Below are 19,858 nucleotides of genomic sequence, written 5' to 3' on the forward strand. Positions count from 1 at the left end.
CTGTTTCTTGTTGCAACGCTGGGAGGATTAAAAACTTGCCTTTTTGGTTCCGTCAATGACATCAGTCTAACCTCATCAACCAGCGTCTGAAAGTTCTCTTCCTCCCTGAAAGTTCGGAGGATTGCACCGGCAGGCGCTTTGAAATATTCACCAAAGCTACAGGCAGGGGCCGTTCTAGAAGGGGCGTCTCCTTCCAGTCTTGTCTCTGCAGGGCGGAAACATGGGCGCCAACGCTGCTCTGAAACCCACATGGCCTCGAAGCCACGCGTGTGGCTGCTTGTAACATTTTAATGGGAAGGGAAGAAGAAGTTAGACAGCTGCCTAGACTTTGTGAAATCATTTTCTCCCTTGAAAACACCTTTTATTGCTCTCGGTGCCTTATCAGAGCATGTCGGAAGGAAAGCCCCCGCACCTTGAAATGTCTTTAATCAATCCGCAGACCTTTCGCGTCCTGCAATCTTTTCCCTTCTCCCCGCCCATCCCGGGACTTGAAATAAAATGGTTTTCCAGAACGAGTGACAAGGCAGCAAGGGTTACGATTAATAAGCCCTGGAGCACCTTGGTACACACCTTCCCTATTTAAAATGAAAAATCACCCTTCCTTTCTGACTTTATTAAAAGGGGATCAAAGGCACAGGGGAAGAGCTGATACAATGCAGCCCGTGCGCGGTCGCCGGGATGATGGAATGTGGCTCTTCGCCCCTTCATCCCAGACTTCTGGTTTTGAACTGGGGGCGTGGAGAGAAGAGGATGTGATGGAGGTGGGGGTTTGGCAGGGGTAACGCTTTTCTTCCTCTCTGTTCATCTCTCAGACTTTGAAACAACTTCAGAACGGGGTTACTTGGGGGCAACTCAGTGCTTTGAATCCAGTGGAGGGGTGTGTGTGTGAGTGTGAGAGAGAGAGTGTGTGTGTGAGTGTGAGAGAGTGTGAGTGAGTGTGAGTGAGTGTGTGAGAGGGTGTGCATGCGTGTGCATGTGTGAGAGTGTATGACAGTGTGTGTATGAGAGTGTGTGTGAGGGTGTGGTATGTGCGTGCATGTGTGAGAGTATGTGTGAGGGTGTGAGTGTGTGTGAGGGTGTGTGTGGTGTGTGAGTGTGTGTGAGCATGACTGTGTATAAGTGTGTGTGAATGTGTGTGTGAGAGAGAATATGTGTGAGAGAGTGTGTGTGTGTGAGTGGTGTGAGTGTGTGTGAATGTGAGTGTGTGTGTGAAGGAACTGTAGGTGAGGGGGCAGTGGGTGCCACCTTACCTATAGGTGACTACCGTCTGAGGGACGTTAGCCCAGCCCTATCACTCATCACATTTATAAAGGCTTTTTGAAAAATAAGTTTTCATTAATTTTAGGGAGAGAGAGAGAGAGAGAGAGAGAGATGTGAGAGAGAGACATTGATCGGTTGCCTCCCATGTGCACCCCGACCTGGGATGGAACCCGCAGCCTGGGTGCGCCCTGACTGGGACTCAAACCAGTGACCTTTCAGTGCACCAGACGATGCTCAGCCTGCGGAGCCACCTGGCCAGCGCAGCAGCTCATTTATGAACTGAACCAATAGCACCTGCGTCACAGGGCTGGGCAGGTGAGCGCGCAGCCCCTGCGCGGTCTGGCGGGTGCCCTCCCCTCGCTGACTTCTGTTTCCTGGCTCCCCAGTCGGCGGTCAGTCCGTGCTGTCGGCTCCTGGCTGAGGCCGGGTGAGACTCCCAGGGCTGCTGGAATAAAGCCACCACAAACTAGGTTGTTTAAAATAGCAGACATGTATTTCCTCACGATTCTGGGGGCTTGACATGTAAAATCCAGGTGTCAGCAGGGCCACACTCCCTTGAAGGCCCTGGGGGAGAGCCTGTCCCCGCCTCCGTCCTGGCTCAGGCGGCTCCTTGGCGGCCTTGGAGCTGCGTCAGCCAGTCTGCCTCCGTCTTCCCGTGGCGTTCTGTCTTCTCCTCTTCTCATAAGAGCATCAGTCACTGGATGTAGGGTGCTCCCTAACCCAGTATGACCTCCCTCAATGTGATTCCACCCGCAGACTGTCTGCAAATAGGGTCGCCTTCCCAGATACCGAGGGTTAGGACGTCAGCATGTCTTTTGAGGGGGATATAATTCACCCGAAGTAAATGCTCGAGGTCAGGGATGTAGGCACTGAATACAAGAAACTTTACATGTGCATTTTATTTAACCTTCACCAGCATCATGAGATATAGATGCTTTTACATGAACATTGATGCCACGTGGACTGTGTGTCCGAGAATTCGCCAAATGCTGTACTCGTGTGGTTTTATTTAATCTTCAGCACAAACCTAGGGGAAAGCTCTGATGTTATCCCCATTTTAGAGATGAAGAAACTGAGTCACAGAGGGGAAAAGCTGGGGCAAATTAATTTCTAAATCTCATTGTGCAGTGTTCAGGGTGTCCTGTGCGCATAAGAACTCATACTTCCTTGCCCGGTGCTTACTTGGAATTCATTCTGGTCATTTTGGTTCAGAAAACGAATCTTCCAGATGCAGGGGTGTCTCTCCTCCCTCTGAGAGAGTCAGGCAGTGGGTGATGTAATTCAGGGTCACGGGATGTCAGCTCTGGAGACTCAGGGGTCAGATGGGAGAGGAGACAGGTCAGGGTGATTAAATCATGTCACGTCTGTAAAAGAAGAAAGCTAAGACGAGCCTGGCACTCCCTGGGATGAGCTCGGGCGTACTTAGAACCTCACCATCCATGTTCTCAGGCTAGAGAAATAACTTCTTCCTGAGGGGTGACCCCAAGATTCGAGGGAGAGGAGGAGCAGGTGAGATTCTGCGGCATCCCAGGCTCTCGTCCCCGAGCGTGCCACCTCCTCTCCGCTCCAGTCCCTGTCCTGCATTTCCGATCACTGCAGTAGTGCACCAGCCGCCGCGGGACTCAAGCTGGAAACCAGGATGTCGCCTGTGGCTTGGTGTAAGGCTGCAGACCCAAACCTCAGCTGTTCTTCCTGGCTGTGTGGCCTTGAGCAAGTCTAGGAACCTCCTTGTGCCTCGGTTTCCTCGCCAATAAAACAGTCCTTTCGTCTACTTGATAGAATTGTTGAGGGGCTATCTCATTTGATACAAGTAAACCTAGCTACGTTTTATCCTCCCCTTGCACCCGGTCCATCCACTTGTCTCCATCTCCGCTGCCACAACCCTACCCCAGGTCCTCATCGTCTCCCGTCCGGACACCGTTAGCAGCCTCAGGCTGGGCTCCTGCTGCTACCCTTGACCTGTCCAGTCCTTTCTCCATCTTTCCACAACGCTTCTCTGATTGTGTTCGTCCCCCACACACAGTGGGTCCCTTTGAGCAACAAGAATGATGCCCGGGTGCCTGTGCACCTGCATCTCTGGACACCTCGGATCACACAGAGACGGGGGGACTAGCTGGTGTGTGCTCTGGGCCAGCACCCTGGGCTCCAGCAGGACTCTGTGGCCAATGGACCCCGTCCACTGGGCTCTGTGGTTTTTAAGCCATGTCATCAGGGAAGCACCGCCCCTCCCCTGATGTGATATGATGGGCAGCACTGTGACCTCCACTCCCAATCCCACCCCTCAGCATCTGCCCGTTGGGAGGGCCAGCCCTTCGCTAGGCTTGAGCAAGGGTTTGGCGCCGAAGCCCTGGGGAGTTAGTGGATAGCCAGGCAGAAACTCGGCTTCCATCCCGTCGCTCTGCATAGCTGGGGGGGTGCCGGCCCCTCCCTCGGCCTGACCACAGGGCTGGGGCTGAGCGTCGAGCTGCAGCTGCACCCCGTGGGGGCTACGGGTTTGACAGCTGTGCGCCCTTCGCCCCCGTGGTTCCCAGGAGCTCTGCAGGAGGCGCGTCTCGGGGGATCCGTCATGCTGACCCCTCCTCTCAGCATCCTGTCCCACTTAGAAGAGTGGAAGCCTGGACGGTCCTCCTCTGTGCTTCTTTCCAGCTCGCCTGAAACCCCGGCCTTGGTCGGGCACCTCCGCCCGTGCTGTTCCACCTGCACGCCCCGCGCTCACCACCTTCTGCCGCCTGGCCTTGACCTTGAGGTTCCTCTGGCCTCATCCTTCCTCCTTCGCCCCCGACTCCACGCATTCCTCGGGAGTTCTCCTTCATCCTCGCGGTTTGGGCCCAGGTGCCAGCTCCCCCCAGATGTCTTTCCCACCTCCCGCAGAAAGCCCCGCCTCTAATCGCTGTCATTTTATTTTCTTTCAACCCTGACTCAAGGACGTTTTTCCATTGATTTTTTTTTTCCAGATAGAGTGGGAGAGAGGGAGGGGGAGAGAGAGCAACATCGAGAGACACATTGATTGGTTGGTTGCCTTCCGCATGATCCCGACCAGGGCTGGGGATCGAACCCACAACCAAGGTACGAGCCCTTGACCGGGAATCAGACCCACAGAATGTTCTGTCTGAGGGCTGACGGTCTAACTGCTGAGCCAAACCAGCCAGGATGGGGGTGGGGGGTGTAGGATTTTAAAGTATGGATTTTGGGGAGACATAGACGTTCAGCCCATAGCAGATCCTTGGTTTGCTCTGCTTCTCCACATGGCAACTTTCAGCAAAACTAGAATACACATGTCACAACCAGAATATCGATGCTGGTACAGTCTCCCAGTCTTGTCCAGATTTCGGGGTCTTCCTTGTATGGTGTGCGTGGCCGAGTAGTTCCGTGGTGTGCACAGGTCACGCCTGGCTGCAACCCTTTCACGACGTGCTTTCTTATCTGTCATGTCTGCCCGTCAGCAGGATGGGAGTTTAAGGAGCAGGGCCCGCCTGGGCGTGGTTTCCGGGCCTTCTCAGCACAGACGTGGCACGTTCAGAAAGCGCTTGTTGGACGAGTGCGTGGTTGGCACACAGCGCCGGTAGAGGGGAAGAAGTGCGCTGTGGTGGAGCGGTGGGTAGGCAGTGTCCGCGGCGGACTTCCTTCCGCAGAGTTCTCGCTTCTCTCGTGGGGCTTAGCTGCGGACAGTGCTAGTCGGGGACAGATCATCCTTGAAAATTCTTTCCTTTGCATCCCTTTGAAAATGTTGCAACTGGAACCCTTGGAAGCTTAAAAGGCAAGAATTAACTTCTTCGCTTTTTGAGACATTTGAGTTGTGGGCTCCCGACCCAGGGACAGTGGAGGGCGTGGCTGTCAATGGAAGTTATGGTGAGAGGGTCAACAGAGGGGTTTCATTCTTTTTTTTGCAGGGGCCAAGTGGTATGGTTGGAGTATGTAAATGTGCATACAGTGTAGTGTTCCTGTGCTGTCATGTGTGTAGTGTGTATAGTGTCATGTGCATAGTGTATATGTGCATAGTTGTATACGTGCACATGTGTATATTGCACAGGGCACAGTTCATGTGTGCATATGTGTGTACGTGCATGTGTGTATACTGCACAGGGCATACATATGTGCATATGTGTATATGTGCACATGTGTATACTGCACAGGGCACAGTACATATGTGCATACGTGTATACGTGCACATGTGTATACCACACAGGGCACAGTACATATGTGCATACGTGTATATGTGCACATGTGTATAGCGCACATGTGTATACTGCACAGGGCACAGTACATACGTGCATATGTGTATACATGCACGTGTATATACTGCACAGGTCACAGTACATACGTGCATATGTGTATATGTGCACATGTGTATACTGCACAGGTCACAGTACATACGTGCATATGTGTATACGTGCACATGTGTATACTGCACAGGTCACAGTACATACGTGCATATGTGTATACGTGCACATGTGTATACTGCACAGGTCACAGTACATATGTGCATATGTGTATACGTGCACAGGACACAGTACATATGTGCATATGTGTATATGTGCACATGTGCATACTGCACAGGGCACAGTACATACGTGCATATGTGTATACGTGCACGTGTGTATACTGCACAGGTCACAGTACATACGTGCATATGTGTATACGTGCACATGTGTATACTGCACAGGTCACAGTACATACGTGCATATGTGTATACGTGCACATGTGTATACTGCACAGGTCACAGTACATATGTGCATATGTGTATACGTGCACAGGACACAGTACATATGTGCATACGTGTATATGTGCACATGTGTATACTGCACAGGACACTACATGCATGCATATGTGTATACGTGCACATGTGTACACTGCACAGGGCATAGTACACCTGTGCATACGTGCATATGTGTGTACGTGTATACAGTATAACTCTCCTGACTTTCTCACAGCTTATCTATGTCTCTCTGCTCTTTTGTTTCAACTTAGGCGGCAACCTTTCCAAACAAGACTGGGCCATCCAGTGGCCCACCACCGAGACGGGGAAGGAGAACAACCCCGTGTGCCGCCCAGAGCCGATGCCGTGGGTCCGCACCCACCTCACCCAGAGCCCCAGGGTCCAGTCCAAGTGTGCCCCGCACTACTGTCATGCCAGCCCCTCCCCTGGGGGCCCTGTGTACAGCCACGTGGACAGGCTCACTGTGGATGCCTACCCGGGCCTGTGCCCGCCACCACCCCTGGAGTCGGGCCACCGTTCCCTGCCACCGTCACCCCGGCAGCGGCACGCCATCCGCACCCCACCGCGGACCCCCAATATCGTCACTACCGTGACCCCGCCAGGCACGCCGCCCGTGAGGAGGAAGACCAAGCTGAAGCCCCCAGGTACCCCGCCGCCCTCCTCTCGAAAGCTGATCCACTTGATCCCGGGTTTCACGGCCCTGCATCGGAGCAAGTCCCACGAATTCCAGCTGGGTCACCGCGTGGACGAGGCCCACACGCCCAAGTGAGTGCATGGGGGGTGCGGGGGGCAGCTGAGCCCGGGCTGCCAGCGGCTGCTGGCCTCATGGCCCCGGGACCCTCCCCGCTCGGGGAAGCCTGAATAGATTGTAGTTCCCTCCCCCAGGTGAAGGAAAGGTCTTTGAGAAAGCAGAGTGGAATTTCCCAGAAATGACCATTCTTCGTGCCATGATTGTTCTAAAGTGGGGGTCTGCAAACTATAGTCTGGGGGCCAAATCTGAATGTACTGCCACACAGCCGGTTCCTTTCTTACGTACTGTCCCTGGTACTTTCCTGGCGCCGTGTGGAGGGAGTATGGTGGCAGAGCCAGAAATGTGCCCCCCGGCCCTTAACGGGAAGCTTGCCGACTTCTGCCAGGCCCCCCGAGTGCCGCCCTAGACACAGGGTGTGAGCTTCACGGGCAGCCTTACATTTCCCAGTAGCCACATTCAAAAGAGAAAAAGGGATAAACGATAGGCATTTCCATAACATGTGTCATTTCACCCGGGACATCAAAATACTGTCACCGCAGCGTAGAATCCATGCAGACGGTTAGCACGGGGGTAGTCTGCACTCTTTTCCTATTTCGCGTTTGAAATCCAGGGCGTTTGCACTTATGCTCATCTCGGGTTGGACTGCCCTCGCTCCAAGTGTGGCGTGGCGACATGGGCTGGTGGCCACTGCCCAGGACAGTCCTGGGCGGCCCTGTGCACGGGGCACGCTCAGTGTTAGAACTCAGATGCATGTCCCAGTCTGCCTGGGCCGGGGTGGCTCGGGGAGTGGACAGGGGACCATTAGAGCAGAGGCTCTTGCACGAAAGTTTAGGGTGGGGCTGTCGGCACTGGGGGAACCATGGAAGTGGGTGCAGTGTGCAAGTGGCTCTGGTTTGGGGGTCTTGCTGCCAGCTGAGGGTGGGTGACGTGGTCTGTGAACTAGTGGGAGCGACCAGGCAGGTCTCTGCATAGCCCCTCCGAGGCCTGGGGCCCTCGATTCTTTTGCGGTTCTTAGTGGATTGAAAATGGAAGAGATGCTGAACGGGGTTACCAACTGGGTCGCATGTTTCCAATATTTACATTCAACAAAATTGCAGTTAAGTCACAGAAGATAAAATGATGATGCATAATCTTATTAGGAGATATAGTAAGGAGTCTAAGTTTGTTTTGTGAGAGGCCCCTAAGAAGCCAAAGTAAAGACCAGATTCAGCCAGGGCCTTGGCACCTTATGTCCCTACAGAAGGCTGGGCCAGCCCTGCCTGCCTTTGGCTCATCCCAGGATGCCCCGTGGGGAGTCTGGCCAGCCTCAGCCCTCAGTTGGGCCCTCGCACACTGGAAAGGCAGGACACATTCCCTATTGCTCCCCTCCATCCCGGCTGTAGGGCTCCCCGACCTGGTCTTCACTTTGGCTTCTTGGGACATTGCAAAGACTCAGGGATTCCCTGCCCCCAGCTGTGACCATTCACCTGTGACTTTTATTTAGGGCCGGCTCTCCCTTGTTCGTAGAATCCCCAGTGGCCTTGAGGGGTGTCATGGGCTCAGAAGTCAGGTGGCCTGGGCTTGCATCCTGAATGGAGCACGAATTCAACAAATATTCACTGGGTCCCTCCTACGGACCACGCACGGGGGACAGAAATGAGTGTAGGGGCAAATTCCGCTAGTCAGTGTCAAAAGTGTTCGAGTAGAGAAAGATGTCGAGTTTCCAGTTTGACCGTATTGGAACAGACAAGGGAGTGTTTTCCCCCCTTGCCCCCAGCAGAAGGGACCAGTGTCAAGGAAAGTGGAAGTGAGTAAGTGACATTGGGTGACATTCTAATAGGATCTGGTGGGATGTGTTTGAGCCGGTTGGGCATTGAAGATGGGGAGAAATTTCAATACCCATTTTGACCCGATTCAAACGACCAAAGGCAGGTCTGATACGTATAAGGCTGGGCGTTCCTCCTTCCGTTCCGAAGGCAGGACTTCAGAATCCTTCTCAACACAACCCTCTGAGAAGGTCACTGCCAGTCGATCCAACGGAATGTCCAGTGCATCTGATTTCTGTCCCTTCGAAACACCCTTCATTCTATTGATTGGAGCCGGCGACTGATGCTGTGACTGAGATGGTGAAACAAAGGTAGGTAAGAAAAAGCAGGGGGACATACATTTGGGGGGGTAAAGCTATTTCCCAGCTGCTGTTGAGGGCGCCCCGTGGTTTCCTGGTGCGGTGATTACCTTGTAGATACACTCTCCCCAAATTACGCGGAAGCGTCGTCCCACAGGCCCGCTGTTTACGGAAACCAAGGGCGTTTTAACCACACGTGGAATGATACAGTGGCACGATGCTGGGGTCCTGAAGACATCGTTCTAGTTACTGTTATTGTCACCACAAAGGACGAGCGTTCGAGTCAGACTGAGGATGGAGGTGCCTGGGAATAAAAGCTCATCGCGCGTGGGGAGGCTGCAGGGCTCCCTGCGGGACCCCTTCGCTGGGAAGCATTGATGGTCCCCCTTCATCTCTCTCTGAGCCAATCGTGTTGAGTTGTGGCTGCTTTCCCTCGCCTCTCCTCGCTTGGCCACGGGCAGGCGCCGGCCTTCCGGAGGCCGTGTCACTCCGTCGCCAGATTAAATGCCTGAAATCTATCCGCACGGAGGGTGGTGCCGTTTCTGGAAAAGACAAAGAGGAGGCACTGTTTTCTATCTCGGTTTTGGGACTTATTGGATAGAATTGGAAATGAACCTCCTGATGTGATAAATGTGGAGACAGAAGTGTTCCTCCCAGGGCCGACCCCTCCACTGTGCGTTGGCTCCCGGGTGGCAGCTTGAGTCATAGAAGGGCCGCAGCCCAGCGCTCTGATTTAAGAGGACGGGGACCAGGATGAGGGAGTGATATCAGCGTGGGGGAGGGGCCCACGGAAACGGGGGATACTTGCAGCCCTTGAGAGCCAAGGCAGAGGACAGGAGCAGGCTGGGGACAGCCGAGACCCCAGAAGTGCCTGCAGAAGCTGGAGGCCACGATGAGGAAGCTATTCAAAGCCAAGTGTGTGGCCTTATCATGCCAGACGTAAGGAACAGTCACCACAAGAGTCTCACTCCTTCATCCATTCGTTCATCATACGTTTTGACCAAGTCCTACAGGGGTTCTCCGGGGGGCAAACGGCCTGCTTTCCAGGGGTTTACAACCGAGAAGAAAAGAATGCTGAGTCAGGAGACAAAACAGCGTGTGCTGGGCGGGATCAAGAGAATCCCGGGTCGACCTTGGAAGCATCAGTAAGGTTGAGAGTGTGGGCCCCGACTTGGGATAGATAATCTGAGCCCCACTGTGAGGGAACGTTTCTTCTCTTCTGCCCTGTGTTTGGTCTGGGAGCCCTCACTTTCCAGGGTGTTTCTTTTTTTCCAATTTTTATTTATTTCTTTTTGTTACAGATGTTTCTCCCCCCCCCCCAGACACCCTTCCCCCCTGCCCGCCCCCCGCATTATTGTCTCTGTCCATTGGTTACGCATACATGCATGTAAGTTCTTTGGTTCATCGCCTCCATCTCCACACCCCCTACCCTGAGGTCTGTCAGTCTGCAACTTACTCCTTTCTACGTCTCTGGGTCTGTTTCATTCATCAGTCCAGGGCCTATTTTGAGGCTCCTTTGTTGGTTGCACAGGCCAATTCTTGGGCCTTCCCGGTTCTCTCTGCTCATCCCGGAGACATACTGCTGCTGTCGACCGAGCCGCCACCAGCTGAAGGCGTTGTCCTCTGTTCAGTGGTTTTACTGGGCTCTGGCGGGGCAGCAAACCCTCACTCGTTTGTCCACCCATTCTGCAAACCTGATTCCAGTGCTTCGATTGAGGGCGGGGGGTGGCGGGGTCTATGTGAGAGGCTTGGAATGTGGAGTTGCCAAATAGATAAAAAACGGCCACCCTCTGAAGGAGCTCAGGGTTTGGAGGAGTCAGGCTGGAACCTCAATATGACTCGGCGGGGAAGGGCCCGGAGAAGAGGAAACAAGACTCGGGCTGTGGGAGCCAAATGAGGATCCCCCAGAACACTCATGGGAGCCAGGGACAGCTTCCTGGCGGGACCATCCTCTAAGACAGGGGCCAGAACACGTGTCCTGTAAGACCCAGGGAGTGACTACATCAGGCCCTGGTCTCTCTCGCACCCACGCCACCCTGCGCTTGTAAGTGAAACCAGCCATAGGGGACATGAAAATGAATGGGCACGGCGGTGTTCCAATAAATCTTTATTGATAAAATCGACTGGCGGGCCGATTCGGCCTTCGGGCTGTCGTTGGCCAACGCCTGAGCCGAGGTGAGACCTGAAGACTGAGCAGGAGCTGGCCGGGGGAGAGGGAAGAGGGGCCAGCGGGGACCAGCAGCTGGGGAAGTGGAAACAGCTGTGGGTGGCCTGTGCCTGTGGTAGGAAGTGGGGTGAGAGGGGGCGCTGGGGGGCAGTTTGGGTTTGTCCCCAAGTCCGTCAGCGGGAGCCTCTGGAAGGGCCCTCAGCGTGGAGGGGTGTGACTTGCTATGTGTCATCTCAGCCGAGGCACATTTTGGCCTCGGGGCCTCAGTCCAGTGGCTCTGAGTCCTCCTGTTCCTGTTTCCTATTAACTAATTCTTCCAAGTGCGTAGCGTTGCCTCCCGGGACACAGGAGCGCGTGGCTGTGGTGACACAGCTCAGCAGAAGTCCACGCGGGGCTCCGCCGCCTGCCCCCGGCGCTGACCGCACCCTCGATGCTGCTCGCCTCCCCGCGTGCGTCACCTCCGGTGGCCTCCTGACCTGCAGCTCCCGGTGGGCCCCACCGGGACCCCGCAATTTAAAATGAACGTGGCCGGGGGCTGTCTGGTCGCTGGCGATGAGCTCTCCACCGCCTCCTCCTGCTCCCCTCTGGCTGGAGGTATTTATTAACTTGAATTAATGGAGGAAGAATGGAAATGTTGACTCTCTGGGCCTTGAGCTGGGGCCCTCCCGCCACGGCCGGGCTCCCCGGAGCTGTCAGGGGAGCCGCGAGGCCCCTTTCCTGGCGTTCAGTGAGGTTCAGGAAGCTGAGGTTCAGGAAGCTGAGGTTCAGCGTGGCTTCCAGCCCCGGCCGTCGCAGGGTCATCGCTCGTACCTTAGCAAGGTGGCCTTTCCTGGCCGTCACCTGAAGCAGGCCCAGGTGGAGAAGACACCTGTGCACCAACCTGGGCTTAACCACCGAGCCCGGCAGGGTGCGTCCGGGGGCAGACACGGATCTGTGTCGGGATGTCATCTTGTGGGACCTGAGGTTGGCACCCGCTTGGATTTCATTTTCCAAGATGTTGAGATTCAACACTTTATTTTCAGAGACTATGACGGGGGAATATCTAAGACATATTCTTCGTCCAGGGAAGGTACAGGTCATTTCCTCACGTCCTCTGTTTTGGAGAAAGTCTGTGTGTGAGGACTTGGCAAATGCTCCCATCTTCGGAAAGGCGTTTGGACAGCACCTCAGCCCTGCAGGGGTTACATGGGCTCGGTCTTTGTGGTCTTTGTTCTAACAGGTGAATTCAGCGAGGCTCTCACAGTTAGAATTGGCTGTGGTTTTCCTCACACTGACTGCCCGTCCACCCCTTTCTGAGCCTGCCTGCGTGTTTCTGTTCTCGTGCGGCCGCGCAGTGGATGGCGGGGACAGAAACAGCCACCGCGTGTTTGCCCTTGCTGTTCTGGGCACTGTGTACACGCGTTACACGTAGGATCGGCTTCTGCCAACTCATGGAGTAGCTGTTTTCCCCGTCTCTCTCTCTCTGGTGTAGCAAAGGAAACTGAGCTACAGGGAGATTATGTAACTCTCCCAGGATCACATCTGCCCACTTGGGGATTGGCAAACTACTGCCTGAGGGCCGAATCCGGCCCACCCCCTGTTTTTGTAAATAAAGTTTTATTGGAAGCACGGCCCCATCTGCTCCGCTGGGAGGCTGCTTTGACACCGCTCTGGTAGAGCGGAGCAGTTGCAGCCCAGACTGTACGCTCGGCAGAGCCGGAAGCATGTGCTCTCTGGCCCTCTGAGAGCGTGTCCAGGAATCCTGTCCCGGGCTGATGGTGGCGGATGTGGTGCCGATCTGTCCCAGAGGCTGGACTCACGGCTGTACGTATGTGAGGCTGTCTGTGTGGTTGTCCGTACGTGTCACTTCCGCATCCAGCAGGTTTTCAGTCCCTGCTGCTTTCCAGACTCCTGGATGGTGAGTTCTTTGAGAGGAGGAACCTTGTCTTAATCGTCTCTTTCACCTGTGGGCTTGACACAGCTCTGGGTACATAGGTAAAGGTTCAGGAAACGTTTGCTGGCGGAATGAGTGAATGAATGAAGGAAGGAAGGAATGAGTGAATGAATGAATTCCCCAGCCCCTCCCCCCAGTGTTGGAAGCTGCTCCCCCCTCCACCGCTGTCAGTCAGTTCTCTGTCTATTACAGAGTGAATGGGAGAGAAGCTACACAGGAGGGCCCGTGTCCAGTTACGCTCGAGTGAAGCGGGGAAGGTGGTGAGTGACCTTGTCCCTGCTGAGGACACCTGCCTGGGCGTTTGCAGCCCTAGGTCTGCCAGGCAGAGTCAGGTCGAGGCACCTGGCCACAGGAAGCATTCTTGACTGTTCTTTTTCACAGATCTCTTAGGATTGCCCTCGCCTGGAATTCAGATTCTGTGCGTCACTAACACACTCTCATATTCGAGAAGTGTTTGCCGGCCGCCATGGCAGGCACAGCCCTGGATGTGAACCTGGGGGGCTCTTTCCTAGAGCTCATCAGGGAATTTCTCTGTAAACCAGGAATAGATTCCCGTGCAGCGTGAAGTTTTTACAATGAAATGCGGTCAAGGGTGCGGCTGACCGCATCCCGCTAACGGCAGCCAGCATTTACTGAGCACAGTCCTTGTGTGCATCTCTTAGCACCGGGCAGCATCCTTCCCGTTTGGAAACGATGCTGCAAAAAGCCCAGGTTAGGAGCAGTCTCTGCCCTGGGGCTCTGGACTGTCTGGTGCCAAAGGTAATGATTTTGGCCCCTCTCCACATTTGCAGTGACCCCCCGGGGCCATGGTTTGGTCGCAGGTGAGAGCAGTATAGATGGCTTTGGCCTCAGGCTACTACTTCCCACCTAAGACCTCATGTGTCTGCAGCTCACTTGGGCCAAGGACCCAGCGTGGCGTGAACCGAGGGCTGGGGGCTGCGTGGCCGTTATCCACGCTCCGAGCGTTTCTCGGCCCTCGGGGACCTCGGGTTGCTCACCAGGCAACTGTGTTTCCAGTTTTTCTCAGTTGTCCATTTCGGTTTTCAAGACCATTCCTGAAGTGTGGGCGGCTCGGGGCTCGCTGGGAGCCAGAGGGGCCTCTCAGAAGTTAATGTTCCATTCCAGGTTATAATGGACAGCAGCTGGGATGTCTGTCTGGGCCAATTTGCTGTTAGCAGCTTTGCACTTGGCCTCCAGTGAAGAATTTGTGAGTTTACTTAACCATGGTGAGCGCAGGTGTAGCAAAATGACCGAACTTGCCGCAGGTGGGGGCGGAGTGGTGGGCGTGTTGGCAGTTGGTCTTTTCTTCACACGAACCCTTGCCTTCTCCCTTGGTTTTTCTTATTTGTCTCTTCGCATTGTGAACGCGTCACATGCCTCTCAGTTTTCCTCTCTTCCCTTTCGCCTCTTTATTTGCAGTGTTTAAAATTGAGTATCAATTTAATGCAATAAAAAAAAAGATTTTAAGTTCAATGGGTTCTGATAAATGTAAATCCCCAGGGACCCACCACTCCAATCAAGATATAGAACATTTCTCATTCATTCTGGAAAGTTCCCTCATGCCTCCTTCCCAGTCATCTCCCCCACCTTGAAGGCCATCACTGTTCCATTTTCTTTTATTTTTTATCCTCACCCAAGGACGGGGCTGGGGAAAAACTGCAACCGAGGTACATGCCCTTAGCAGGAACCGAACCCGGGTCTCTCTGGTCTGCGGGCCGACGCTCTAACCACTGAGCAAAACTGGCCAGGGCACTGTTCTGATTTTTATCACGTAGCTTAGGTCTCTTATAGAACATCATGTAGGTGGAATCATGAATTATGTACTCCCGTGCCTGCCTTCTGTCACTCAACACGATGTTTTTGAGATGAATCCATTGTGTCGTGTTGTTTATTGCATCCTCACTGTATTGGAATGCAGTTAGTGCAGTGAGGAACTGAAAGTGTCATTGTGTTTGTTTCATTGTATCACTGTATTCATCGCTTAGGATTGCTGCAACCAAGTACCACAACTGTCATCACTTAGAACAGCAGTGTTTTATCTCATGGTTCTGCTAGAAGTCCAAACTCAAGGTGGTGGCTGGGCCTTGCTCCCTCTGAATAGATTCTTTCTTGCCTTTTCCAGCTTCTGGGGACCCAGGGCAATCCTTGGAGTTTTTGGCTTGTCACGCCATCGTCCGGTCTCTGCCGCTGTCTGCACACGGCCTTCTTCCCTCTGTGTGTCCTCTCCTTTTCTTATAAGGACACCGGCCATTCGATTCAGTGCCCACTCTAATCCATTATGACCTTAGTTGAACTTGGTCACATCTGCACAGACCCTGTTTCTAAATAAGGTCACCTTCACGAGTATGAGGGATTAGGACTCAAAATATCCTTTTGAGGACACAATTCAGCCCACCACACTCACACTGATGGACATTTAGAGTGTTTCCAGTTAGGGCTGTTGAGATTAAATCTGAGCCTGGCCCGTGTGGCTCACTGGTTGAGCGATGATAACCTGTGCACCAAGAGGTCGCCGGTTCGATTTCTGGTCAGGGCACATGCCCAAGTTGTGGGCCTGATCCCCAGTCGGGGACATGCAGGAGGCGGCCAATTGATGTTCTCTCTCATCGATATTTCTATCTCTCTCTCCCTCTCCCTTCCTCTCTCTCTGAAAATCAATAAAGAAGAAAAAATCTGCTATGAACATTCTATACAAGGTTGTTTTTGTGTTTGTTTGTTTGTTTTTGGTCTACAAATGTTTTCTTTCTCTTGGGTAAATACCTAGCAGTAGAATTCCTAGGTCACAGCATATTTGTTTAACTTTATAGGAAATCGTTATATTATTTTCCAGAGCGCTAGTACATTTATATTCCCACCAGCAATGTGTGAGAAGTCAGTGGCTGTCAGCATGGAGCAGTTTTGCCCCCCAGGGGACATTTGGCAATGTCTGGAGACATTCTGGTTGTCATAATTGGGGGGGGGGCAGGAGAGCGCAACGAGCATCTATCACCTGGGTAGAGCCCAAGGATGTCGATAAAACACCCTACAGTGATGCAGGAACCCCCCTTCATCCCCCAGGAAAGAGTTATCCAGCCCCAAATCTGAAGAGTGCCAAGGTTGAGGAACCTGGTCTGCATCCCTGTCATCGCTTGATATTGTCAGGCGCCTAATTTTACTCATTCTAATAGATATGAAGTGGTATCTTGTTGTGTTTTAATTTGCATTATTTAATTAATCACTTTGCATTTCTCTGAGGACTAAAGATGTTGAACCTCCTATTTGTGGATTTACTGGTCATTTCTCTCTGTCTCTGTGAATTACCTGTTCAATTCTTAATTTTTAATCGGGTTGCTTCTTATTACTGCGTTGTAGGTCCTCTGTCAGATTCTGTATTGTAGATATTTTCTTTCGATCGGTAGCTTCCCTAACCACCTGCATTAGGTTGTCTTTCAAAGAGCTGATGTTCTCAGTGTTAATGGAGTGCTGTTGATCACATTTTTTTCCCTTTTATGCTTTGTGCTTTTTATATCCTAAGAAATCTTTGCAAGTCCCAGATTCCTAGTTAGTCTCCTGTTTTCTTCTAGGAGCATTACAGTTTTAGCTTTTAGGCTAGGGTTATTATCCCTCTCACGTTAATTTTTGCATGTGGTGTGAGGTAAGGGTCAAAGTTCATTAATTTCCACATGAATATCCAGTTGTTCCAGGACCCATTGTTGAAGAGACCACCTATTCTCCATCGAATTACGTGGCATCTTTGTCAAATATAAATCAGCCGTGTATATGTGGGGCTATTTCAGGACTCTCTATTCTGTTCTATTTTTATGCCAGTACCACACGGTCTTGATTACTGTCAGCTCCCTGGGCCCCTCTCATCCATCTCTTGTTTTTTTCCCTCTCTCCACTTCCCCCCTTTCACTGGGCTTGGGATGAGGACAGTTGGGAGAGAAAAACTAAACTATTTTTTTCTTTTTCTTCTTTGCAGTCTTTCTCTCTTGCCACCGTGTGTGTGTGTGAAAACGGACTTACGAGATTAAAAGGTCTTAGCTCTCTGCACCCAGCATCTCTGTTCACTAGTTTTCTTGTTTCTTGCTCAGCATCTCAGTTCTCACTTGCCCGAAGGACATCCTATCCAAACAGATTGGCCAGGCCTTATTCCTCGCCTTGTCTCTGACCCTACTGACTTCTTGAAAGCCCCCCACCCGCACCCCCGAGCCTTCCTGGAACCAGCAGAAAAAGGTCATGCTTTTTTCTCTTCTAATGAGTGACTCATCAAGCCAGAGCCAAATGCCCACAAACAGCCATCCCTACAAGGGATCGACATAAATAAATGCTTCCTGTCTCTGCTGATTTTCCCATATATTGCTGGCACGTTCTTGTGGATCCGATGCTGCTGGTTATGTCCCGGCACTTCAGACCCCTGTCTGTGTGAAGTAGATCATGGGGCACCCAGCAGCCCAGAACTGCATGAGGGGGCGGGGCAAGGCTACTTTTGGCTAATGATCCGAGGGACGATGCTGTGGCGTAGCTACCGGCAGCAAAGCCACCTCGGCTCCCAGGATTCTTTGGGACCCGGTGAAAAGGTGGAATCGCAGCCCTGTTTAGGAGAAGTCCAGTTTGTGCATTTGCAATTGGTAGGTCAGACCTGTGCGGGGTCCTTGGTATCTGGAGGGCATTGCTGTTCATTTCCAGATAGAGTTGAAAAGATATACATTATGATTTCACTTATATTGTTCTGAAGATCAATATAAATGAACAAACAAAACAGAACAGACTCAGAGATACAGAGAACAGACTGGCGGTTGCCGGAGGGGAGGGGGCTGGGGGGCTGGGTGCAAAGGGAAGGGATTGAGAAGTACAGATCGGCAGTTACGGAATAGTCACGGGGATGTCGGGTCCAGCGTGGGAAACAGCCAGTAATATTGTAATAACTACGTAGGGTGCCAGGTGGGTACTGGACATATCAGGGAAAACACTTTGTAAAGTCTAACCACTGTGCAATACACCTGAAAGTAATACAAAATAATATTGAGTGCAAAGTGTAATGGAAAATATTTTTTTTTTAAATTAGGAAAAAAAGATACGTGTTAAATCCTGTCCCCGAACCCTGTTATGTTTTAGAGAAAAAGGAAATAAATAGTGAGATCAGGCGTTAAAGACAGCTTGGGTCTCAGATACTTGTATAATCATTTTTGTGTGGGCACGGACGACTTTTGAAGATAGAGGTTTAGAGCACATGGGGAGGGGTACTGCTGGGAGGACTCTTGGGGGCTGGGGGTGGGGTGGGGGGAGTTTACCGAGGAGCAGAAGAGAGGGCATTCCAGCAGAGAGGACTATGGGAAAGCGAGACACTTGCCTGCAAGTTGGAAGGCCGAGGGATGATCTCAGACTTCCATAGGGTTAGGGAAGATACCAGGGGGCTAAATAAAGGGGACCCGTGGGGAGCAGATGGCAGGAAGGGAGCGTGTCAATGCCCCTGACGTGTGTACAGCATGAAGTGCCTTCGGGTGTGCAGGTATACGAAGCACTCCTGGGGCCTGGGTAGGACAACCTGGGGATGACAAGCTAGTGCGGGCCCACCTGGGGTCACCGTGGGCATCCCTACCCAGTGCCCCTCGGCGGTGCTGGAGGCCAGGTCTGCCGTAGATGTTCTTGGCTGGCAAGTTCACTGGGTTCAGAGTCAGGGCCTCGGGAGGGGAGACCGCCTTCCCTCATGACCTCATTTGAGCAGGCACCGTCATTGAACACACAGACACGTTTTTTTTAAACAATTAATTTAATTTCTTTTTTTTTATCCTCACCCGAGGACATTTTTGCATTTATTTTCAGATAGACCTGGAGGTGAGAGAGAGGGGAAGAGAGAAAGAGAGAAAGATCAATGTGAGAGAGACACATCGAGTGGTTGCCACCCACACAACCCCAACTGGGGCCGGGGACAAACTGCAACTGAGGTACGTGCCCTTAGCGGGAACCGAACCGGGACTCCCTGGTCCGCAGGCCGATGCTCTAACTGCTGAGCCAAACCGGCCAGGGCCAATTAATTTAATTTTTAAAATTAAAAACAATTTCATTCTTATCCCCCACCCCTTCCCCTCTGGCAATCACTAGCTTGTCCTCTAGATAGATGTATAATAAAACATTTTAAAGAGAAAATTGAAATAAATAATAAGAGCAGACTTTAAAGACAGCTTGAAGCTAAAATATGACAAAAATTGAAGATTGTCTTGGTGTCTTTAAGTCATTTCCTTACTTTACAGCATATAATAGCCCTTCTACATCAGAAAGATGCAATGAACATCATTTTATGGGGCTTTTTAAAAAACAACAACTTTTCATTATAAAATAGTTTAGGTTTCCCGAGAAGTAGTAGTGCAGAGCGAGGCCCCCGTGCACCCCCACCCAGCGGTCTCCAACCACAGGATCTTACGTAAGCATGGCACAGGTTATATAAGATTTTGTCAAAACTGGGTTCTGTCAGAACCAATCAACACCGACACAGTGTTGACACCGGTGTAGATCTTATTTGGATTTCACCAGTTTTAGGTGCATCCCCCCCCCACTTGAGTATCTTTTTAAAAAATAGTTATTGCATTTTCCAAAAGATGACCTAACAAAATGAAAGAACATTTCTGATTAAGAAAGACCTGGGTTCAAATTCTCGCTTTGCCGCTTATTTCGGGGCTCATGGGCGATTCACTTAAACTTTCTGAGCCTCAGTTTCTTCTTCCCTAAAATGGGGCTATTGTGAGGCTTCAATAACTCAGGCAAACAAATGATGCTTGGAAACTGCTGTACTAGGGTGCTGAAAAGTCTAAATTCGTCCTGGCCGATTTGGCTCAGTGGTTAGAGTGTTGGCCCCAAACTGGAGAGACCCGGGTTCGGTTCCCGCTAAGGGCACGTACCCTGGTTGCAGTTTGTCCCCGGCCCTGGTTGGGGTCGTGTGGGTGGCG

General features: G+C 52.2%; 1 protein-coding gene across 1 annotated transcript in view; it reads left to right on the top strand.

Moving 5' to 3' along the window:
* KSR2 (kinase suppressor of ras 2) overlaps positions 1-19,858 on the top strand; it is a 290,881-nt gene that overhangs the window by 110,794 nt on the left and 160,229 nt on the right. The window contains exon 4 of the mRNA XM_036277294.1: positions 6,229-6,742. Within this exon, the coding sequence (XP_036133187.1) occupies positions 6,229-6,742 (514 nt within the window). The remainder of the gene's footprint in view (positions 1-6,228; positions 6,743-19,858) is intronic.

Source organism: Molossus molossus, unplaced genomic scaffold, assembly GCF_014108415.1.
Source record: "Molossus molossus isolate mMolMol1 unplaced genomic scaffold, mMolMol1.p scaffold_m16_p_22, whole genome shotgun sequence".
In the NCBI taxonomy this organism is placed as follows: domain Eukaryota; kingdom Metazoa; phylum Chordata; class Mammalia; order Chiroptera; family Molossidae; genus Molossus; species Molossus molossus.